At 46.8% G+C, this 24374-nt stretch overlaps 1 protein-coding gene, 1 non-coding gene and 1 pseudogene across 6 annotated transcripts in view; 2 read left to right on the top strand and 1 right to left on the bottom strand.

Annotated features, from left to right (window-relative positions):
• Nucleotides 1–2536: 2536 nt before the first annotated feature.
• LOC145342471 (3-mercaptopyruvate sulfurtransferase pseudogene) lies at nt 2537–3450 on the bottom strand (annotated as a pseudogene).
• Nucleotides 3451–5197: 1747 nt separating this feature from the next.
• Nucleotides 5198–24374, top strand: part of LOC145342336 (phosphatidylinositol-3-phosphate phosphatase MTMR1-like) — a 69742-nt gene continuing 50565 nt past the window's right edge. For 2 of the 5 annotated variants that reach the window (XM_080187833.1, XM_080187831.1), the window contains exons 1-3: nt 5198–5325; nt 16896–17001; nt 21049–21072. In XM_080187833.1, coding sequence (XP_080043959.1) covers nt 5249–5325; nt 16896–17001; nt 21049–21072 — 207 coding nt within the window. In that variant the 5' untranslated portion in view covers nt 5198–5248. Of the gene's footprint in view, nt 5326–10713; nt 10729–16895; nt 17002–21048; nt 21073–24374 lie in introns of those variants that run through there. The other 3 variants (XM_080187835.1, XM_080187832.1, XM_080187836.1) reach the window with 2 other exon arrangements.
• On the top strand, nt 16240–16408 carry LOC145342774 (U1 spliceosomal RNA). Its single transcript, XR_013886627.1, has one exon. It is a non-coding gene; the product is annotated as a U1 spliceosomal RNA (small nuclear RNA).

Genomic DNA, 24374 nt, shown 5'->3' with positions numbered 1-24374 from the left:
TGGAGAGGTTTGACATGATCAGGAATAGTCAGCATGGATTTGTCAAGGGCAGGTCGTGCCTTACAAGCCTAGTTGAGTTCTTCGATAATGTGACTGAACACATTGACGAAGGAAGTGCCGTGGACGTAGTGTACATGGACTTCAGCAAGGCGTTTGATAAGGTCCCCCATGCAAGACTTCTTGAGAAGGTGAGAGGGCATGGGATCCAAGGGCCTTTGGCCTTGTGGATCCAGAACTGGCTTGCCTGCAGAAGGCAGAGAGTGGTTGTGGATGGGGCTTTTTCTGAATGGAGGTCAGTCACCAGCGGAGTGCCTCAAGGATCTGTTCTGGGACCCTTGTTGTTTGTCATTTTCATAAATGACCTGGATGAGGAAGTGGAGGGATGGGTAAGTAAGTTCGCTGATGACACGAAGGTCGGTGGTGTTGTGGATGATCTGGAAGGATGGCAAAAGTTGCAGCAGGACATAGATAGGATGCAGGACTGGGCGGAGAAGTGGCAGATGGACTTCAACGCGGATAAATGTGTAGTCGTCCATTTTGGCAGAACCAACGGGATGAACGAGTACACTATCAAGGGCAGAAGTCTGAGTAGTGTTGAGGAGCAGAAGGATCTTGGGGTCCGGGTCCACAGGACTCTTAAATCGGCCTCGCAGGTGGAGGAGGTGGTCAAGAAGGCGTATGGTGTACTGGCCTTCATTAATCGAGGGATTGAGTTTAGGAGTCGGGAGGTAATGCTGGAACTTTATAAGACCCTTGTCAGGCCTCATTTAGAGTATTGTGTGCAGTTCTGGTCGCCTCACTATAGGAAAGATGTAGAAGCTATTGAAAGGGTACAGAGGAGATTTACAAGGATGTTGCCTGGACTGGGAGGCATGCCTTATGAAGTTAGGTTGAGGGAGCTGGGACTCTTTTCCCTGGAGAGACGAAGGTTGAGAGGCGACCTGATAGAAGTTTACAAAATGTTGAGAGGAATAGATAGGGTGGACTCTCAGAGGCTATTTCCCTGGGTTGAAATGGTCGCTACGAGAGGACACAGATTTAAGGTGCGGGGAGGGAGGTTCAGAAGTGATGTTAGGGGTAAGTTTTTCACTCAGAGGGTGGTGAGTGAATGGAATCGGCTGCCGTCAGTGGTGGTGGAGGCGAACTCGCTGGGGTCTTTTAAAAGACTCCTGGATGAGTATATGGGGTTTAATGAGATTGAGGGTTATAGATAGGTCTGTAGGTTGGTAGGTGATGATGTGATCGGCGCAACTTGTGGGCCGAAGGGCCTGTTTGTGCTGTAGTGTTCTATGTTCTATGTTCTATGTTCTAAAGGCCACAGTATCATCAAAGGTTTTCAGAGTAGGGTTTGACTCGGTTGATTAACAAGGGAATCATGAGCGTGGATGATGCTGGGTTTATAGAGAGAAAATAGCAGGCAGTTGCAGTTTGAATTTGGAAAGAGCAATAGCTCTTATTCTCTTTCTCTGTCTGGAAATTGAAATCTGGACAAAATAGGCATCTCTCCAGCTATCTCTTACGAAAATCAAGAGGCATTTTCTCCATCTCTCTTCCACTGGAGATCTGCTGTGTGAAGTCAGGTTCTCCTTTCGAGGCTGCTGCCTCAGTGTCAGAGGTAGGTGTCCCTCTTGATTTCTGTCCAGAGGGGTTGAAGGCTGGAGGATTGAGAACTCACATATGCCTGTGTATCTTGCTAACTGATTCTGAAGAGGAATTTATGTCTATGGGGATATTTTTAAAATTGCAACTAATAGACATTGCTAGCAGTTAAGGATTATACGTTGTCATGTTTAATTATTCCAGTTGGTGAAGGTTATGCTAATTTTTTTGTTATATAAAGTTTGTTTTAATAAAAGCTTCCTAGTGGGCCAATAGAATCATACCTTCAGTGAAACATCATGTTCATTCTAATGCCAAAATCAAAAAAATTTGGGACAAAAACAGAAAATGCTGGAAAATCTCTGCAGCTCTGATAGGATCTGTGGAGAGAGAATAGAACCAACGTTTCAAGTCATATCTATTTAGTATACAGTGAAAAGTATTGTTTCTTGCGCCATACAAGCAAAACATACCGTTCATAGGGAAGGAAATGAGTGCAGAACGTAGTGTTACAGTCATAGCTAGGATGTAGAGAAAGATCAACTTAATATAAGGTAAGTCCATTCAAAAGTCTGACAGCAGCAGGGGAGAAGCTGTTTTTTTCCCCCCTCACCACACCTTTATTGGTTTTGTGAAAAAAAGACAAAACCTCTGATTTAATCATCTATTTGCGAAACATACAATTAGAAACAAGACAAAGAACAATCTTACAGGAGAAAGCCACCTATGGCAGTACATCTGCCAAATACTCGGCTTTAACACGGGAGTAGATTGAATTGTTAATGTAGCTTGTACAACTTTTAACTGGCCTCCTACTCTTACACCCCAATCATTCGAGTGCCCTTATGCGAGTCAAATACTCATAACTGTGTCACTAATCTCAATGCGAGAACATCACTCCCTTAAGTGTTGATTTTGATGTCTCCTATTCAATTTTCTATTTTTTCTCCAAAATGATGTTACTGCAGTCAGCGCATGTAAACCACTCTGTCCAGGCACCAACGTAGACCAGGCCATCATCTTTCCCATAGAGGTAAGCACCAAGGGTGACCATGCGGGCGGTGATCCCGGAGCCACAGATCACCACCAGTGGTTTATTCAGGTCGATTTTTTGGTCCTCAAACAGGTGTCGAATCTCACTTTCGCTCTTCATCTTCAGGGTGTCCAGGTGCATAAAGATGGTGAAGGGGATGTGGCCAGGCTCAATACCTTCTCTGGGTTCTGGCTATATGCCTCTAATTCTCCCCTCTGCCCTGGTGTCTGCTTGCTCTGACTGTTGTCCAGGATCTCCTGGTAGGATTTGATTCAGGCTTTGGGGATGGCTTTGAACTCAGCCAGGGATAAGGGCTGCATCTCTGCAGTGACCGACTCCCCTCCTTGCACCAGTTAAGGAAGCCGCTGTCCAACACGGATACCAGGCTGTGGCCAAATGCCCGGAACATCCACCAGATCTGCAGCGCATTGAATAGCCCGAAGCCACTGGGCCCAGCTTGCCCGCACACCGGCATCATGTGCTGCCCGGGGACGGCCGGATTGCTGCAGTCGTCCAGGTCAAAGAAGACAGTGCCCGGGATGTGCCTTTTGCCGAGCTTCTGGCAGCTGTCCTGCTGCAGTTTGGGCAGGTGCCAGGAGCAGAGAGTTGGTTGATATGCGATCTCAGACTTATGCGGGTGGAATAGAGAATGTCCGGGGTGCGTGGCGTCCTGGATTATGCTGGCTGCTTTTCCGAGGCAGCGGGAAGTCTAGACAGGTGTTATTACTCTGTCTGACTGGTGCCCGTCGCAGACACTGACTGATATCTGATTGGCTGCTGTCACCTGCACTTTGACTCCTTTTCGCTTTCTCAGACATTTTCCAGCCCCCCAGTTAGCCGCCACCCTCCCCCAATACCACCCCCCCACCCCCCCATTTCTAGTACCACCCCCACCCCCCCATTTCTACTACCCACCCCCTCATTTCCAGTACCCCCACCCCACCCCACCCCCCCCATTTCCAGTACCCCCACCCCATTTCCAATACCCCCACCTCACCCCCCCCATTTCCAGTACCCCCACCCCCTCATTTCCAGTACCCCCACCCCACCCCCCCCCATTTCCAGTACCCCCACCCCACCCCCCCCATTTCCAATACCCCCACCCCCCCCATTTCCAGTACCCCCACCCCCCATTTCCAGTACCCCCACACCACCCCCCACCCCATTTCCAGGACACCCCCCACACCACCCCCCACCCCATTTCCAGGACACCCCCCACCCCACACCCCACCACCCACCACCCCACCCCCATTTCCAGTACCCCCCACCTCGAATGTTTCTAGCCCACCCCCCCCCAGTTTCTAGCCCACCCCCCCCCCCAGTTTCTAGCCCACCCCCCCCCCAGTTTCTAGCCCACCCCCCCCCCCAGTTTCTAGCCCACCGCCCCCCCCCAGTTTCTAGCCCACCGCCCCCCCCCAGTTTCTAGCCCACCGCCCCCAGTTTCTAGCCCACCCCCCCCCAGTTTCTAGCCCACCCCCCCCAGTTTCTAGCCCACCCCCCCCCAGTTTCTAGCCCACCCCCCCCCAGTTTCTAGCCCACCCCCCCCCCAGTTTCTAGCCCACCCCCCCCCCAGTTTCTAGCCCACCCCCCCCCCAGTTTCTAGCCTACCCCCCCAGTTTCTAGCCTAGCCCCCCCCCAAGTTTGTTTCTAGCCCCCCCCCCCAGTTTGTTTCTAGCCCCCCCACCCCGGGTCAGTTTCTTACCCCCCCCCCCCACCCCGGGTCAGTTTCTTACCCCCGCCCCCCCCCCCTCCGGGTCAGTTTCTTACCCCCGCCCCCCCCCCCTCCGGGTCAGTTTCTTACCCCCGCCCCCCCCCCCTCCGGGTCAGTTTCTTACCCCCGCCCCCCCCGGGTCAGTTTCTTACCCCCGCCCCCCCCGGGTCAGTTTCTTACCCCCGCCCCCCGGGTCAGTTTCTAACCCCGCCCCCCCGCCCCGGGTCAGTTTCTAACCCCGCCCCCCCGCCCCGGGTCAGTTTCTAACCCCGCCCCCCCGCCCCGGGTCAGTTTCTAACCCCGCCCCCCCGCCCCGGGTCAGTTTCTAACCCCGCCCCCCCACCCCGGGTCAGTTTCTAACCCCGCCCCCCCACCCCGGGTCAGTTTCTAACCCCGCCCCAGGTCAGTTTCTAACCCCGCCCCCCCGCCCCGGGTCAGTTTCTAGCCCCGCCCCCCCCGCCCCCGGTCAGTTTCTAGGCCCTCCCCCCAGTCTGTTTCTAACCCCGCCCCCCCGCCCCGGGTCAGTTTCTAACCCCGCCCCCCCCCGCCCCGGGTCAGTTTCTAACCCCGCCCCCCCGCCCCGGGTCAGTTTCTAACCCCGCCCCCCCCCGCCCCGGGTCAGTTTCTAACCCCGCCCCCCCGCCCCGGGTCAGTTTCTAACCCCGCCCCCCCCCGCCCCCGGTCAGTTTCTAGGCCCTCCCCCCAGTCTGTTTCTAACCCCGCCCCCCCCCGCCCCGGGTCAGTTTCTAACCCCGCCCCCCTCCCGCCCCCGGTCAGTTTCTAGGCCCTCCCCCCAGTCTGTTTCTAGCTCTCCCCGCCCCCCGGCCGGAAGAGGAAGTCGAAGCCGGCTCCCTGTCTGTGTGTTTGGGGCCTCGGGAGGAGCCGGGCGGCTCCATTCCGCCTCCATGGACAGCCTGCCCGCCAAGAAAGCGCCGCGACTTCCCGCCGCCGCCGCCTCAGCGAACGGGGACTCGCCCGAGAGGTACCGAGGCCGGGGATCCGGGGCGGGAGAGCGAGTAACCGAGGCCGGGGATCGGGGGCCTGGACTCGGGGGCGGGGGAAGAGAGCCGGGCCGGCGGCTGCAGAGCCCGGAGCAGCCCGGGGATGAGGGCCCGGAGCCCGGGCCGCGGGTAGACTGAGCCCCGGGGGACGGAGCTGCAGATGGCGGCGAATCCGGACAGGGTGGACACTGGGCGGTCAGGGTGCGTGGACACTGGGCGGTCAGGGTGCGTGGACACTGGGCGGTCAGGTTTTGTCCACTCAATAACTCTGTTCATGTGCAAATGATGTGGACTGGGGTGGGCACAGTAAGAAGTCTGACAACACCAGGTTAAAGTCTAACGGGTTTATTTGGAATCACGAGCTTTTGGAGCACTGCTCCTTCATCAGGACATTGGGATGTGTTTGGTTTCACAAACACAGCATTTATAGACAGAAATGCAGTTGCAAGATTATGGTTGGAATGTGAGTCTTTTCAGACGCTGAAAGATGCCCTTGTAAGAATGGGATATAACACTCGACTCATCCATCGACACTTCTGACACGCCAGAGTGAAAAACTACACCGACCGCTTCAGAATAAAAACACGGGACACAACCGACAGAGTGCCCTTCATCATCCAGTATTTACCCAGAGCAGAGAACCTACGACATCATCTTCGCAGCCTTCAACATAGAATAGAATCATTGAGACCCTACCGTAGAGAAGGAGGCCATTTGGCCCATTGAGAGACCACAATCCAACCCAGGCCCTGTTCGTGCAACTCCGTATATTTACCTTGCTAATCCCCCTGACACTAAGGGGCAATTTAGCATGGCCAATCAACCCAATCCGTACATCTTTGTACTGTGGGAAGAAACTGGAGCACCCAGAAAAAAACCCAAGCAGGCATGGGGAAAACATGCAAACTCCACAAAGGCAGTGACTCAAGCTGAGATTTGAACCCGGGTTCCTCGGTGCTGTGAGACGATAGTGCTAACCACTGTGCCACCATGCTTTTGAAGACGAGCGTCTTGCCAAGGCCATCTCCACATCCCCACTACTTTCCTTTTGAACAACTGCGCAATCTCAAACAGATCATTGTTCATAGCAAACTACCCAGCCTTCGGGGAACAGTGACCAGGACACCACAGAACTTTGCCATGGCCTCTGCAAGATGTGTTGGATCATTGACATGGATATTACCATCGCATGTGGGAAAACCACCCACCTGATACATATACAACTCGACCAACATTGTCTATCTCTTATGCTGTAGGAAAGGATGTCCAAAGATGTATGGGTTAGGTGGTTTGGCCATGCTAAATTACCCCTTGGTCTTAGGGAGACGAGCAGGGTGGGTCCATGGGGTTGTGGGAGTGGGACCTGTGTGAGTTTGTGGTCGGTGCGGGCTCAATGGGCTGAGTGGCCACCTTCTGATATAGGATTCTATAATGTCCTGAGGCATGATACATCGGTGAGACCTTGCAGACACTATGACAACAAACGAATGGACACTGCACGACAATCACCAGACAGGCCTGTTCCCTTCCCGTCGGAGAACACTTAAGCAGTCAAAGGCATTCAGCCTCTGATCTTCGGGTAAGCATTCACCAACGCGGCCTCCAAGACGCACGATAACGTAGAATCGCCGAGCAGAAACTGATAGTCAAGTTCCATATTCATGAGGACGGCCTTGACTGAAATCTTGGGTCATGTCACATTACATGTAACCCCCACCATTTGGCCTGGGCTTGCAAAATCCCACTAGCTGTCCTGCATTGAGATGTTTCGCACCTGTGATTATCCCTCTCTCCACTTGCACTGTCTGTACCTGTAAAGACTTGATTACCTGAAAAGCCTTGCATTTCAACCATTATCTTGCAATTGTATCTTTGTCTGTATATGCCCTGTTTGTGAAACCCACTTCTCCATTCACATAGTGAAGGAGCAGCTTGTGATTCCAAATAAACCTGCTGGACTTTAACCTGGTGTTGTGAGACTTCCTACTGTGTCCATTTATAGATGGGCATTTCCAAACATTTCCCCAATTAACTAGGAACCTCTGTCAGTCAAGGCTTTTTTATTTACAAATGTTTTGTATAATTATTGTTTCATTAGTGAAACCATCTCATTCGTAAAACTTTGATAATAGAAATGATGGTTTTTGTGTTAAAGTATAATTCATGCCAGTATGAAACTGCTCTTCCAAATTCCTCTTGTTTTTATTTTGCAAAATGGGAAAAAGCTACTTTTCGGCATTGAAACAACTGAATTTGCTTTCCTTATCCCAGTGCCAGACATGCAGACCTAACACTTTATGTTGAAGGGTTTAAGGAGGCAGATTTAAGCAGTGGTTTGTTCTTCTGTACTGTATGATTCTATGAATGAGGGAGGCCCACTGAGTCTGTACCGACCACAATCCCACCCATGTCCTATTCCTGTAACCCGCACATTTACCCTGCTAATCCCCCTGACGCTAGGGGGTAATTTAATCATAGCCAACCCACCTAATCCGCACATGTTTCGATTGGAGGAGCATCTGGAGGAAACCCACACAGTCACCTGAGGCAGTAATTGAAACCAGGCCCTGGCACTGTGAGGCAGCAGTGCTAACCATTGTGCCGCCCGCTTAGGTACTTTGATTCGTTTTTTTAATTTTTGTCGCATTAGTATACAGTGAAAAGGATTCCAGGATACTGACTGATTTACCAGAATTCAAATAGAAATTTTTTGTTGCCTTTGATACTTAGTCCAAGGAATCAATATTTGAAAAGTAGAGGTTTACAGGTGATTTGATTTGATTTATTATTGTCACATGTATTGGGATACAGTGAAAAGTATTGTTTCTTGCGTGCTACACAGACAAAGCATACCATTCACAGAGTATGTAGGGAAGAAGCAAAAAAGACAGTGCAGAATGTAGCATTACATTCATAGCTAGCATGTTGAGAAAGATCAACTTAATACATCGTAAGTCTGATGGCAGCAGAGAAGAAGCTGTTCTTGAGTCACTTGGCATGTGTACGGCTGATATACTAGAATTTAAATAGAAAATGTTTCTTGCCTTTGATACTTGGTCCGCGGAATAAATATTTGAAAGTTTTCTTTTAAAGTTTTATTGATGCCTGAAGTGGGCTTACGTTAACACTGCAATGAAGTTATTGTGAAAATCCCCTAATTGCCACACTCTGGCACCTATTCGGGTACACTGAGGGAGAATTTAGCATGGCCAATGCTCCTAATTGGCATATCTTTCAGAGTGTGGGAAGAAGCCCGGAGCACCTGGAGGAAACCCACACGGGAGAACGTGCAGACTCCACACAGACAGTGACCCAAGCTGGGATTCAAACCCGGGTTCCTGGCACTGTGAGGCAGCACTGCTTGCCACTGTGCTGCCCATGGTACAAGGTGGATGCCCAAGGTATAAAGTAAAGTTAATTTATTAGTCACAGGTAAGGCTTACATTAATACTGCAATGAAGTTACTGTGAAGTTCCCCTCGTCGCTACACTCCAGTGCCTGTCCAGGTCGATGCACTTAACCAGCACCTCTTACAGGTTTACTATGGATTTATAGACACATGGGGATAGAGCAGGGGGTTTGCATTAATTGGATAACTCTACCGTTGAGCTGGCACAGTCTCAGTGGGCTGATTGGTCTCCTGTGCTGCGTGTAAGGGGAATGCTGCTGCAGATTGAAGTGGGTAAAGTGCACCAGCTTGTCACAAGTGTCTGCTTAAACCTCACCGGGAGGGTCCCACCCTAAAGCTTTCACATGTCAGTGCATTTCAGAACATTACAGATCCTGGTTTGAGATCAGTATTTCTTAGTGTACGGTTTTGGTCCCCTTACCTAAAAAGGATGTTGGGGGCAGTCCAAAGCAGATTCACCAGGCTAATTCCTGGGCTGAGACGGTTGTCCTATAAAGAGAGACTCGATAGTCTGAATCTGCAGTCCTTGGAGTCTAGAAGAACGAAGGCTGATGTTATTCAAACATGTACGATCCTGAGGGGCCTGGAGAGGGTAGATGGTGAGATGTTTTCACGAGTGGGAGAGTCTCGAACAAGAGGACATAGCTACAAGATAAGAGGCAGGTCATTTAAAACTGGTTGCGTAGAAATTTCTTCTCTCAGAGGGTGGTGAATCTCTGGAATTTGCTGCCCCAAAGGATGATGGAGGCTGGATCATTGGAAGTATTTAAAGTGGAGGTGGATAAATATTTGATAGATGGAGGAATGAGAGGACAATGGGCAAATTGTGCGGAGGGTGTGGAGAGTCTGCAGAAGGATCTAGATAGGCTGGGCGAATGGGCCAGGAAGTGGCAAATGGAATTTAATGTTGGCAAGTGTGAGGTGGTCCACTTTGGTAGGAAGAATGGTAGGAAGGACTATTACTTACGGGGCAAAAAACTGCAGCAGGCGACGGTGCAGAGGGACCTCAGGGTCCTTGTGCATGAGTCGCAAAAACCCAGCTTGCAGGTGCAGCAGGTGGTCAGGAAGGCGAATGGGATGCTGGCCTTCATAGCGAGGGGGATTGAATATAAAAGTAGGGAGGTCTTGCTGCAGCTGTATAGGGCATTGGTGAGGCCGCAGCTGGAGTACTGTGTGCAGTTTTGGGCGCCGCACCTGCGCAAGGATATTTTGGCCCTGGAGGGAGTGCAGAGGAGGTTTACTAGGCTGATACCGGAGTTGAGGGGATTGAGCTATGAGGAGAGGCTGAATAAACTAGGCTTGTACTCGTTAGAGTTTAGAAGAATGAGGGGAGATCTCATTGAGACGTATAAGATGATGAATGGGATGGATAGGATAGAGGTGGAGAGACTCTTCCCGCTCAAAAAAGACAGTAGGACTAGGGGGCACAGCCTCAAGATAAAGGGGAGGCGGTTTAGAACGGAGTTGAGGAGGAACTTCTTCACTCAAAGGGTGGTGAATCTCTGGAATTCTCTGCCCGTTGAAGTGGTGGAGGCTGCCTCGCTAAATATTTTTAAGAAGCGGGTTGATGGGTTCTTGATAAGAGAGGGGATTAAGGGTTATGGGGAGAGGGCGGGAAAGTGGAACTGAGCCACAACAGATCAGCCATGATCTTATTGAATGGCGGGGCAGGCTCGAAGGGCTAGATGGCCTACTCCTGCTCCTATTTCTTATGTTCTTAAATGGCACAGAACAGGAGCTGAGGTCGGCATAGCTCAGCTGTGATCATATTGATTGGAGGGGCAGCTTGAAGGGCCTGGGGGCCTCACTCCTGCTTCTATTTCCTGTGTAGAGAGTAATGTGGACGAGAGTCCAACAGAAGGGAGTTGCGTTTCCAGCACTTGCACTGTTTTTAACCAGGGAAATTGCAGCTGTGTGCCTGGATTTTCTGCTCAGTGGCAAGAGAATGCGCGCATTGTTTCGATATTACATCTCTGTATGTAAAAACCTGACCATCTGGTTGCTGTTAGTTTTTACTGAATAATATTTCAATAACATTTTAAGTGCATAGCTAATAAATTCTTCAATACAAGTGGAAGAAAGTCCGAGAGTTGAATGAAGTGGTAAAAGCTTTTGCAGTAAAGAATTTACATTTACTTCAGGAATCAGTTTGGTTCCCATTGTATCACCAGGTTTTTACAATATGACCTTAATAGCTCTTGGCAATTTAATCTAATTTGTAATTTTGTTGGTATGCACAGAGTGTAAATATGCAAATCCTGACAATTTAACGATTGACAAAAGCTGCGGAATGTGTCAGTAATATCACTCAGATATTTCTTTGTAAACTTTTACTGGTTGTATTGTACAGAAATTATACTGAAGGGTTGGCACAGTTGCTTCTTCTGTTAATCGAGCAAAATATTGGGATGTTGCAAATTTATCATAGGAACCCTACGGAGCAGAAAGAGGCCATTCAGCCCAGTGAGTCTGACCGACAACAGTCCCACCCAGGCCGTATCCCTGTAACTTATGTATTTACCCTGCTAATTCCTCTGACGCGAAAGGGAAAGTTAGCATGGCCAGTCCATCTAACCAGCACATCTTTGCACTGTGCACCTGGACAAAACCCACACAGATGTTGGGGGAGGGAGAATGTACAAACTCCGCACAGACAGTGACCCAAGCTGGGAATCAAATCCAGGTCCCTGGCACTGTGAGGCATCAGTGCTAATCACTGCACCACTGTGCTGGATGAATGTCATATTAAGGTATGGGGAAATATTTGATGTTCTGGAGCTCATCAGAAATTTTGGGGACTATTGCACAGAAATCCTGTGCATTTAGGGAATATTCTGTAAAGCATATCTGTGTTCCATCGGTATGATTGAGTTTACTTTTTGGGCTAATTAGCTAAAATGGGTAACTCAGTTTGTTTTTTTTAGTGCCCCTCCCTGCCCAATGTCTCCAAAACAAGCATTAAGCGCCTGACAACAACGGACTCTCTTTGGAGCCGGCAAAGAACTCCGCTTGGTTTCTAGATAAAAGCAAATTACTGCGAATGCTGGAATCTGAACCCAAAAGAGAAACTGCTGGAAAATCTCAGCAGGTCTGGCAGCATCTGTAAGGAGAAAAAAGAGCTGATGTTTCAAGTCCAGGTGACTCTTCGTCAAACTTATAAATTATTCTCTAGGTTTCTCAAGTGCCCCAGTTGGCAGTGGGGGTTGAGGGGGGGAACGGCCATTTGTGGGCCTTTCCACCACTTGTTTAACTGTGGCAATGGGGTCCCTCACCCATTATCCTATTAAATGCCCACTTGACACCAAATTTGCCATTGGGGTGTACAGTGGTTAGCACTGCTGCCTCACAGTGCCAGGGAGCTGGGTTCAATTCCTGGTGTGGGTCACTGCCTGTCTGGAAGCTGTACATTCTCCCTGTGTCTGTGTCAGTTTCCTTTGGGTGCTCCAGTTTCCTCCCACAGTCTGAAAGATGTGCTGGTTAGGTGCATTGGACGTGCAAAATTCTCCCTTAGTGCACCCGAACAGGCACCAGAGTGTGGCGACTAGGGGTTTTTCACAGTAACTTTGCAGAGTTAATGTAAGCCTACATTTGACACTAATAAATAAACCTTACTTTGACCTTTAAACTTTGATGTTAAATTCTGCCCTCCATGCACAAGCCTGCTCAGAGGATTTGACCAGGCTGATGGCACTGTAACAAACTGCTGTTCTATCCAAAATACAGTGCCCACATCTTCAAACAGGTCTAACCACCATTTCTTTCTTCCCTGTCCCTCTAGGGATGTTGAAAGGAAAGCTGGACAGCAGTAGTTGTCCTGGTTTAGATTTGCTGACAGCAGAACCAGCGGTTGAACCTGGGGCTTCCAGGTTTGCATGGACATAAACTCACTGACGTGCCTTTACCCTCTTCCATCTGTGTGTACCTCTTGCCAGCTTTTTACACAATAAATTCCAATAGCTACATCTACAAAGGTACCAGGGAGGAGGCACTTCAGTTACAGGTGGCAAAGCAGATTCAATGGTAACTTTCAGAAGGGAATTTGATAAGTGTTTAGATGGACAAAATTTGTAAAGTTCTGAAGAAAGAGTAGGTGTTAGCACTTTCAGGCATGATGGGCCAAATGGCCTCTTTCTGCACTGTACTATTCTACCATTCTATGAATTGTCATGCTGTGAATATGCCACAGGCAGAAAGGTGGACTAGTTTAAATAAATGTTTATGCCGATATTTACGGACATAAAGAGAGTGGGATAGTGATATTGTCACTGGATTCGCAATCCAAAACCACAGGGTTTACTCTAGAGACCCGGGTTCATATCCCATCATAGCAGCTAGTGAAATTTTGAGTTCGATTAAAAATCTGGAGCTAAAAGCCTAATGATCATGAAACCATTGTCGATTATTGTAAAGACCCATCTGGTTCATTAACGCCTTTTGGGGAAGGAAATCTTTTTCCCTTACCTAATCTGACCTAAATGTTTGATTTGACTTATTATTGCATGTATTAAGATACAGTGAAAAGTATTGTTTCTTGCACGCTATACAGTCGAAGCATACTATTCATAGGGTGGATAGGTGAGAAGGAAAGAAGAGAGTGCAGAATGTAGCGCTACAATCATAACTAGGGTGCAGAGAAAGATCAGCTTAATGTAAGGTAGGTCCATTCAAAAGTCTGGCAGCAGGGAATAAGTTGTTTTTGAGTTAGTTGGTATATAATCTCAGACTTCTGTATCTTTTTCCCAATGGAAGAAGGTGGAAGAGAATATCCCTGGGGTGCGTGGGGTCCTTGGATTATGCTGGCTGCTTTTGCGAAACATCGGGAAGTGTAGACAAAGTCGATGGATGAGAGGTTGGCATGCGTGATGGACTGGACGTCCTACGTGACTCCAGGTCAATAGCAATATGGTTGACATTCAAGTGCCCCTCGAGGGCAATTAGGAATGGGCTATAAATACTGGGCACGCCCACATCCCATGAAAAAATACAAAAATGTTTTAAAAAATTACTGTAGGGATAGAATTCATGATATTTAAAATGGGACTGAAATGTCTCTGTATGTCCTGGTCCAATTATGAATTTTTGAATAGAATCATAAAATTCCTATAGTGCAGAAGGAGGTCTTTTGGCCCATCGAGTCTGCACTGACAACAATCCCATCCAGGCCCTATTCCCGTAAACCCCACATATTTACGCTGCTAATTCCCCTGATACTCTGTCTTCACGGAGGAGGACGTGAATAATTTGCCGGGTGTTAGCGATGGAAAGGTGGTAGGACTGGAGGGTCTTAATGACATTACTGTTACTAGAGAGGTGGTGCGCGACAGACTGGAGGGGCTGATTGTGGACAAGTCCCCAGGACCGGATGGAATGCATCCGAGGGTTCTGAAAGAAATGGCGGAGGTGATAGTGGATGCCTTGGTGGTTATTTTCCAGACGTCGCTGGATTCCGGGGAAGTGCCGGAAGATTGGAAAACGGCTAATGTTATGCCGTTGTTTAAGAAGGGTGCCAGGCAAAAGGCGGGGAATTATAGGCCGGTTAGTTTAACATCTGTGGTAGGTAAAATGTTAGAATCCGTCATTAAGGAGGAAATTGCGAGGCATCTTGAAGGGAATTGCTTGATAGGGCAGACGCAACACGGTTTCATTAAAGGGAAGTCGTGTCTGACAAATTTACTGGAGTTCTATGAGGATGTGTCTAGGGAGGTGGATAGAGGAGAGCCGGTGGATGTGGTCTTTCTGGATTTTCAGAAGGCGTTTGATAAGGTACCTCACAAGAGGTTACTGCAGAAGGTCAGAGGACATGGAGTTGGGGGTAGGGTGTTAGCGTGGATAGAGGATTGGTTGTCAAATAGGAGGCAGAGAGTGGGGGTCAATGGGTGCTATTCGGACTGGCGGTTGGTGACTAGTGGGGTGCCCCAGGGGTCGGTGCTGGGGCCTCAGCTATTTACCATTTATATAGATGATCTGGAGGAGGGAACCGAGTGCAGGGTGTCGAAATTTGCTGATGACACCAAGATTGGGGGAAAGGCAAATTGTGCGGAGGGTGTGGAGAGTCTGCAGAAGGATCTAGATAGGCTGGGCGAATGGGCCAGGAAATGGCAAATGGAATTTAATGTTGGCAAGTGTGAGGTGGTCCACTTTGGTAGGAAGAATGGTAGGAAGGACTATTACTTACGGGGCAAAAAACTGCAGCAGGCGACGGTGCAGAGGGACCTCGGGGTCCTTGTGCATGAGTCGCAAAAACCCAGCCTGCAGGTGCAGCAGGTGGTCAGGAAGGCGAATGGGATGCTGGCCTTCATAGCGAGGGGGATTGAATATAAAAGTAGGGAGGTCTTGCTGCAGCTGTATAGGGCATTGGTGAGGCCGCAGCTGGAGTACTGTGTGCAGTTTTGAGCGCCGCACCTGCGCAAGGATATTTTGGCCTTGGAGGGAGTGCAGAGGAGGTTTACTAGGCTGATACCAGAGTTGAGGGGGTTGAGCTATGAGGAGAGGCTGAATAAACTAGGCTTGTACTCGTTAGAGTTTAGAAGAATGAGGGGAGATCTCATTGAGACGTATAAGATGATGAATGGGATGGATAGGATAGAGGTGGAGAGACTCTTCCCGCTCAAAAAAGACAGTAGGACTAGGGGGCACAGCCTCAAGATAAAGGGGGGGGCGGTTTAGAACGGAGCTGAGGAGGAACTTCTTCACTCAAAGGGTGGTGAATCTCTGGAATTCTCTGCCCGTTGAAGTGGTGGAGGCTGCCTCGCTAAATATTTTTAAGAAGCGGGTTGATGGGTTTTTGATAAGAGAGGGGATTAAGGGTTATGGGGAGAGGGCGGGAAAGTGGAACTGAGCCACGACAGATCAGCCATGATCTTATTGAATGGCGGGGCAGGCTCGAGAGGCCGGATGGCCTGCTCCTGCTCCTATTTCTTATGTTCTTATGTACTAGGGTCAATTTAGCATGGCCAATCAACCTAACCGGCACACCTTTGAAGTGTTGAAGGAAACTGAAGCACCTGGAGGAAACCCACACAGACATGGGGAGAACATGTGAACTCCACACAGGCAGTGACCCAAGGCCGGAATTGAACTGTGAGGTCGCACTGTGCCACCATGCCGCCCAAAATCTCTAGGATTACTCCTGGTCTTTATTGCAACATCGTGGAAAATCAGCGAGCATTTGATAAAATCTTTATTTGTGACCGCAATCATTTATACAGTGTTGCAATTTTTTTAAAAATAGAACAAATCATTTGAAACACATGTACTGTCCAGGACACACAACCTTCTGGACACACTGTAACTAACCTTTAAATTGAACTGTGTGGGATCTTACCCAGTATTTACTTCAAAAAGTTGTACCGTTTTAGCCGAAGGAGGATACACCCTTGTACTTGAGAGGAGCAGCAATGCGCTGTGGTTCACTTGCTCTGTTGCCATCCTAATAAAGCGGAGTGACCATGAATAGCAGATAATGTATCTGTTATGTTGCTGCTCACTGCTTTCTTGGCAGGGGAAAGGCAATAATCATCAAGATTGCTCTCCCGGGAGATGAGGCTATCCTATTGCACTCTGGGTATGCTGATGCCTGCAATGCCCCCAAATGCAGGATACTCGACTGCAAAGTTTGTGATATATGAAATGAACAACACATGCCAATGTTCCTTGTCCAACCAAATGTACAGTCCTTCCCTACCACTCAGGCTGCCTACACTTACCATGGTTTGCTGTCCATACCAGGTAAATGGTGCTAAACCATTTGTTGTTATCATAGTCAGTTTCATAGGCACTGTTATGACATGTTAAATCTGTGGGGTAGTTTGGGCAGTTCAGTAAATGCTTATCCTTTGCTTACAGTGTATCCGCATAGGCACTGGAGTGTGCTGACAGTAATTTCATTGCAGTGTTAATATAAGCCTACTTGTGAAGGTAACAAAAATAAAGAAAAATCTCCATGATCAGATTCTGGATGGTTCTAATAAGGGCCAATTTCCTCTTTTGTTTTTGGTTAGCTAGAGGCCTTTGGATTTTATCAACCACCCTATAAAGTGGGAGATTGCATTAACACTGCCATGTATTGTATAAACAGTGGGGACTGGGTTTTAATTAGTGACTGTTGTCAATGGAGCCTGACGTTTTCTCCTGTTTATCCAGCCCTGCAGGATCACATGTTGAATGGTGTAAACAGCTTATAGCTGCTACAATCTCAACCCAGCTTTCAACTGCAGCAGTGCCAGACACCATCTCCAAAGATTACAGGGTAAGTGATGTTAGTTTCAACCCACGGCACCCACAAGTTGTGGAATCTGCTTTTCTAAATAACCTCTTCACTTCTGTCCTCTTCAAAGATCCCCCAGGCCGATGTTATATTCACCGACTGAGACTTTGTGCATCTATTGAAACAACAGTTAGGAGTTGTGTGAGGGTAATGCCTGAACTATCCCCCCCTCCTCTGGTTAAGCATCTTCTTAACACCCTCCCCCATTTCAGGTGATAATTTAGTCAATAGGGAACTCAGTGTGGAGAGATGTTGTTTCACTCTGCTGTTAATATATCCAATGTGTTAGAATACTAGCCTGCTTTATGTATGAGACTTTCAATGTATGTTTATTTAATGATAGTGCTTGTTGCACAAATGCTAAAGATCTTAACGTAACTAACTGATGGGTTATGCAGATTTCACTGCACGTTTTAGACTGAGGTGCAGGCATTTGATTCATTGGTCAATGTAATATAGTTGCAGGTCCTTGAGGATGAGGGTTACAGACAAGATGTGGGACAAAGTATTTGAATGGGCATCTCCTGTGCATTTAATTTTCTAGACTCTTTAAGTAGTATAATCAATGAAGGGCCATCTAATCTAATCCCTTACACCAGATTGAAGGACCAACCTGTGCACAGTTGATGGTTCAAACATACTGTTGAGTTGAGAGAGAGGATTCTGTATCAAGGACTCAGTTCTTTCCCTTTGATCATGCGTGTCTGGGTTATGAAAAATCTTTTATGTGTAATTTGTTATCAGTGTAATTCTCAACCTGCAGGTGATTCATTACAGTGAGTCAAACACGGCACTGACACATGATCAGCTGATATCTAATATGGGCTGTCAGCTATCATCTCCATTGATTGAACAGGGACTATTAGCCTTGAATCCTGATCCAAACCTGTCAGTTATTAAATAATTAAACAGCTGAGAGCTCAGATTATTTGTGTTTTAGAAGTAAACGTGCAGAAATCTTGCAACAGAATCTATTGCTTGACGAGCGTTTTTACTGTGATACCTTATTAAGATACATGCAAAGAAACAAATTAAACTTTCCAGCTAGCTCTTCAGATCTCAATTTTCTAACGCGTTTCATAATTATTCCAAAGTTCTGTATCTTCGTATTTATGTCTGGTGTTGCATTTTGATGATTTCCCAATAAATATTCTCTCATTCTCTTTTGAATAGATGGTCACACTTTATCCTTTGATGCTCTTGGTGTTTTGTGCAATACGTATCCATTATGTTCCATCCAATACATGATCTTCAATTGCAAGGTCTTATTCTGAACTGTCGGCCTTAATCACAGTTTCATGTCATTTAACCAATCATTCACCTTTATGGCTTGTCTCCAGTTCTCTTCTGAAGATTTCTCTGTCCGTCTTTAATGGTGACATTACTATAAACCCACAGATTACCCAAATAAATCTGGATTATGATTATACCATGCAGCTCCTTACAAAGATGACATTTCTTTATCCTGTTTCCCCACAGTACTTGCTCTGATGACTCCACTTCCCATCCTGGAACTTCTGAAATCCCACATTTTCCAGCAACCAAGTTTTCCTCTCCCATCTAACAGCATCTGTTCCATTCCTGAGCCTGTGCGCTCACTTTGCCCCCACTCTCCATCTCTCTTTGCTCCATCTCTCCAAACAGCAGCAGGAGAAACCCTTATCCCTAATCATTAACTCCACCAGCCGCCACATTCATCATGTCATTGTCTGCAAATCTGCCATTTTAGCAAGGTTCTACGCCCAGGCAGTACCATCCCCTCCCCCCCAGCCCTTCCCCTGACATTGTGATGCCAGTGTTAACTCAGGATATCTGTATCTTCCCACTAGCAACATCCTGTGTAACTACAGAGGTGACTGCTATTCATTTATCTCCCCCATTGCTCAAGGCCCCTAGCCCCCAGAGTGAGACAGCAATCTTTGTGCATCTTTACATTGTTCCTTCAATTTAATGTGTGATAATTGCTACTCGTGGCACCACTTCTAGTTATTGGCCACAATTTGAGTATTTATTGTTTCCACTTTTCTGCTTTTATCTCCTGTTTCTTTCCTACCAGCTTATTTTGAATTTTTTGGTTCTGATCAGTGGTGTGCACCTGGAAGAGTAACCTGTCTTTTCTCTTTATAGATGCTGATTGACCCATTCTGTATTTTCAGCATTTTCTGTTTTTAATTTCTCAATTTCCAGCACTTTTGTCATTTACTCTTGTCTGCCGACACGTTGTGACAGACTGTAGCACCTGTACACTCAGACAGGTTCCTCCGACTGACTGTTACAGCCGAACATAGAACCATAGAAAAGTTACAGCACAAATGAGGCCAATCAGCCCATCTTGTCCATGCCAGCCCAGTGACACCCAGGTGCCCTTTCTAATCCTACCACCTTGCACCCCGTCCCCTTGTAGTAAAACTTGGTACATGTTCTTCTCATTATTTCGAAACGGCAGTGGCGGTTTCACGGTGGGAATCTGGTGTCCAGACTGCTACCATTGGTTCTGCTGACAGACTTACCAGGCCATTTTTAAGCGGCCTTCAAAACAATTAAATGTCTAATTAAATGTTCTTTGTTCTTTGAATATGGGCCAAATGCAGGCAGTTGGGATTAGCTTAGTGGTTAAAAACTGGGTGGCATGGACAAGTTGGGCCAAAAGGCCTGTTGTAAACCTCTATGACTCTAGGAATTAGCTCCTGTGAATAAGTAAATTAAGATCCTAACCCCTGTTGAACCCCTTTCTCCTTTCGCAAATTAGGCCCTGATGATTGGTGCAGGCTTTGAACCTAATCCACTCAGGAATCATTCGTGGTTCCAAAACAGTGCTAATTATTCTTATTATTTTTCTTAATGATGCACCTTCCTGTGGAACCAGTGGGAGCAGAGGTGCTGCATCAAGTCCACGGCAGTTGCAATCACCTGTCCCCCCTCTCAGCTAACCATTGCCCATTCTTCTCATTGTCCTACACCACCCCAATTCCTAGAACTCATCTAAGGGCCACTAACATAGAGGAAAATTTGTTGACGTTGGGTGAGTTGCCTCTGATTTCACCAATTGGTTGCCTGAATTATTCAGATGAGACCCAAGGTCCAATTTCCCTTGATCCTAGGGCCTTCTGCTGCAGCCACGTGCTGCCTCTGCAGATCCAGGCCTTGATCTGTAACCAGGCTGAGATCAGTTACCTTTTGCAGCATCTCTCCTCTCTCCTCACGATGTCCCGCTTGGCGACCAGTCTCTGGACTGCTCCGACTCCTCATTTTCAGAGGTTGAAAGATTGAAGGTTCCGAATCGACACTGCAGAGCTGAAGAACAATGAGTGCCACTTGCTTGTCTGCCTGAGGACTTAACCCAAACTTTGTGAGCAGCTGGAAACTTTGAGTAGCCTGGGAGGAGTGTGGTTGAGGCCTGTGTGATGTGACATTAGAGGTTTTGCCTCCAGTGTTATTGTGGTTCCATTTCTTTTAGTGTTTCATTTTCTTTGCTCGAGCCCTCTGTTTGGCTGAATAGGAAACCTGCTCCCAAGCCTCTGGCAACGCTGCTGTTGGAAGGCGAGCAAGAGTAGCCACAAGTGGTTTCTGTCTTGTGCCTAGTGTTCATCATCAGGAGCTCTCTGTACAGGGAATTGCAAACAGCAGACCACATCCTGTCTCTCTGTTTTCAGTGCCTTTGAGTGGTGCTGTATTTAAGTACTCTGTTAACCCTGTTCGTATACCACTGGGAAAGCTGTGTGATCGCAGTGCGCAGCAGGACTACCGCACAGATCAAAAGGAGTACAGCTAAGCTGCCTGCTCTTGTCCTCACAGCTACATTTATTTAATCCCGCGGTGCCCTTCTGAATTATTTGTGCTAAATCAATGTCTACGGTACAAAAGCTGCCAGGATGCTGGAGAGCTATATTGTGGATTTCACTGATCTTATTAATGTTATTTTATTTCTGGTGTTGGTTGATTGTGGTGAGCAGGATTCGATATTGGGAGACTTGACCAGCGTACCAAGCTTCTTTTATTGATTTCTTGTTAATGTATTTTAACTAACAGGTTTTCAGAAGGCCTGATCTGAGGGTAAGGATAAAACAAATCAGGAACATAGCAGGCTTTTTTTTTCCTCTCCTGTTTGTCTCTCATACTCTGATGCAAAGCTTCCAGCGTGTGTTTGGCCTCATGTTCCCTGTTTGTTTTAGTGTCAGTACAACTCTTGCGTGTTTCGCCTCCTTTTACTGAAGTGGGATTTTCGACTTTTGCAACGCTTATTAAAAATGCCATTTATTAAGTTGATGTGTGTGTAACTCTGCAGCAAGGGTAAAGAGTTTGTTCTCACAGTGCCATCTCTGTTCCAAGCACATAACTTTCTAACAGATCTCAACTATCCCTGTATCTCATTAATTGAAGCAGCTTCAATGAGAATCCAGTGAAAAAATATCATTTTCCAAATTGCTATGAATTTTAATTTTGCAACATTGATCATGTCAATTGCTGTTAAAACAGTCACAGAGCAAACTAATTAGTGAAATTTCAATGGTTTAAGTTTGTGGTCCCCTCTTTAAATACACAATCCCATGAACCACACTGAAAGTACTGACACATAGCTGCTGACAACATGAGGCTAAGGACATATGGTTAACGCTGAGAAAGATGGTGACAAAATACTAGAAGGTGTTAATCAATCTGCAGAATGGATATTGTAATTGCCAAATAAATCTCAATAAAGACAAGGTGCTGCATTTTGTTAGGAAGAATAAGGAGGTGATGTACTCCTTGGAAAATAAGAGCCTAAAGTGAGCAGAAGCGAAAAGGTAGCGCGGGGTTTGGACACAGATCACCAAAACTAGGCACAGTTCAATAAGGCCATAAACATAGCAAAGCATGGGGGCTAATTTCCAGAAGGATCAAATTCAAAAACAGAAACTATAGTGAACATGTATGGATTTTTCATTGGAACATATTTGAAGCACTGTGCAGTTCTGGATTCCAAATTATAAAAGGACAGACGCACTGGAAAAGATTTGCTAGGAAGAAAGGAAACATTGAACAGGTGGGTAGTGGGCTCACCTTGAGGGGTCTTTAAGATTATGAAAGGGATTGATATGGAAGATGATTCCATATGCGGGTCAGACAGATAGGAGAGTAATTGATAAATTGGAAATTCAAGAGAAACTTGAGGATATGGGATGCTGCCACATCCTCGTGTCACTATTGCTACTTGAGAAGAATAATAAAAGGGAAGGGTGCATGAACATCACCAACATAGACAAATTGGTCCAAGTGATCTATTTTGTGCTGTATGTTTTATGTTAAATCTTTTCAAATATTGACACTGCTGTGTGACCCTCATTGCAGAAAGTGACAGCCTGCTCGTGTTAGTCTGTCCAGATACTGACAGTTGCAGAAATATTGGCAAACTGCCCGAGATCACGTCTCCAAGTTTTGACACAGTGTTATTTGAAAACACCCTGTCAGGACCAACCCACTCCTGACACCCTCAGCATAGCTACACGGCTTATGTTTCAACTTCTGGAAACTGTGTCAGTTACCCAGAGAATCTTCATTGCAAAGAAAACTTTTTGTATGCAGCAAGCAGCTGAATAAATGCTTTGGAATAGGGGTATAGGTCAACAAGACCTGGTGGGCATGTGAACAAATTGTTGGATGTATTGAGAAAGTGGTTAAAAAAGCATAAGGGATTCTGTGCTTTGTAGATAGATGAATATACTACAAAAGCAAGAACATTATCGTGAACCTTTAAAAGCACTGATGCAGTCTCAAATGGAGTATTGTACAAGATTCAAGTCATGGCTCTTTAGGAAGGATGGTGATACCAAACAATTGGCAGATGGAATTTAACCCTGAAAAGTGTAAGATGAGACACTTTAGAAGGAGCAATTTAACAAGAAGGTACTGACTGAATGGTAGGACACCAGGAAGGTCTGTCCACAGGGATGTCTGAAAGCAGGAGGGCATGTTAGTAGGATGGCGAAAAAGACGTATGGGATACTTGCGTTTATCAATCAAGGCATAGATTACAGAAGCAGGGAAATCCTGTAGGAGTTGGAGAATCATTTCTGTGAACTTTGGTGAGGCCACAGTTAGAGTACTGTATGCAGTTCTGGTTGCCACATTATTGGAAGGATGTGATTGCACTGGACAGGGCGCAGAGGAGTTTCATCAGGATGCTGCCTGGGATGGAGCATTTAAGTTATGAAGAGAGGTTGCAAAGGCTTGAGTTGTTTTCATTGGAGCAAAGACTGAGGGGGGGGTGACCTGACCGAGGTGTACAAGATTATAAGAGACATGGACAGAGTGGATAAGAAGCAACTGTTCTCTTTAGTTGAGGGGCCAATCTTGAGGGAATATAGTTCAAGGTGAGGGGCAGGGGGTTTAGGGGGGGATGTGAGGAAAAACTTTTTCACCCAGAGGGTGGTGATGGTCTGGAATGTGCTGCCTGGCATGGTAGTGGAGGTGGGTTGCCTCACATCTTTTAAAAAGTACTTGGATGAGCACTTGGCACATCATAACATTCAGGGCTGCAGGCCAAGTGATGAGATTAGGCACACCAGAACTCCCACCTAATGTGTTGGTGTGGACTTGATGGGTTGAAGGGTCTTTTCTGTGCAGTATGATGCTATAAATCAATTTATTAGAATCATTCCAGGGGTGCGGGATTTCATATACATGAATAGATTATAGAAGCCAGAGTTGTTCTCCTTGGAGAAGAGTAGGTTGTAGAAGAGATTTGATAAATGTAGTCAAAATTGTGCGAAGTCTCCACAGAGTGAATGAAGAGAATCTGTTCCCACTGACAGGGTCAAGAACCAGAGGGCAATATATTTACCCAGGCAAAAAACCAAAGGTGACATGAGGAAAAACTATTTCACGTGTCAAGTGGTTCAGATCTGGAATGCACTGCTCGATAAGGGTGATGAAGAGGCATTTAATCGATGATTTCAAAATAAATTACTTGAAAGGAAAAGGGAATCAGGGCTATGGGTAAAGAACAGGGAAGTAAGATTAGTTTTATTGCTATTGAGAGCTGGCTTGGCTCCCTGAATGGTCCTCACACAGAAGGCAGCCATTCCTCTGATTGAATAAATTATCTGATGGTTGGTTTGAAATGAATATTATCCCCTGGGATCCTGCAAGAACGCGCAGATCCCAGTTTTAAAATCACCCACAAAACCTGAAGTAATTGAGTAACCTTGTACCTTTGGAGCAGAGATTAAAACTTCTGAGACAACTTCTTGAAAACGAATATACTAAATGCATATTATGCTTGTTATTACTGTAGGGTTACCACATGTTGTCCACAAGTAATGCCAATAAATTCCCAGCACCAGCACATCATAAACATACAGAAAGCACATTGAACT

The sequence above is a fragment of the Carcharhinus amblyrhynchos genome, chromosome 4 (genome assembly GCF_965287045.1).
Source record: "Carcharhinus amblyrhynchos chromosome 4, sCarAmb.v2.hapA, whole genome shotgun sequence".
In the NCBI taxonomy this organism is placed as follows: Eukaryota; Metazoa; Chordata; class Chondrichthyes; order Carcharhiniformes; family Carcharhinidae; genus Carcharhinus; species Carcharhinus amblyrhynchos.
The sequence above is the reverse complement of the archived record's forward strand: the minus strand, read 5'-3'. Positions and strand labels throughout refer to the sequence as shown.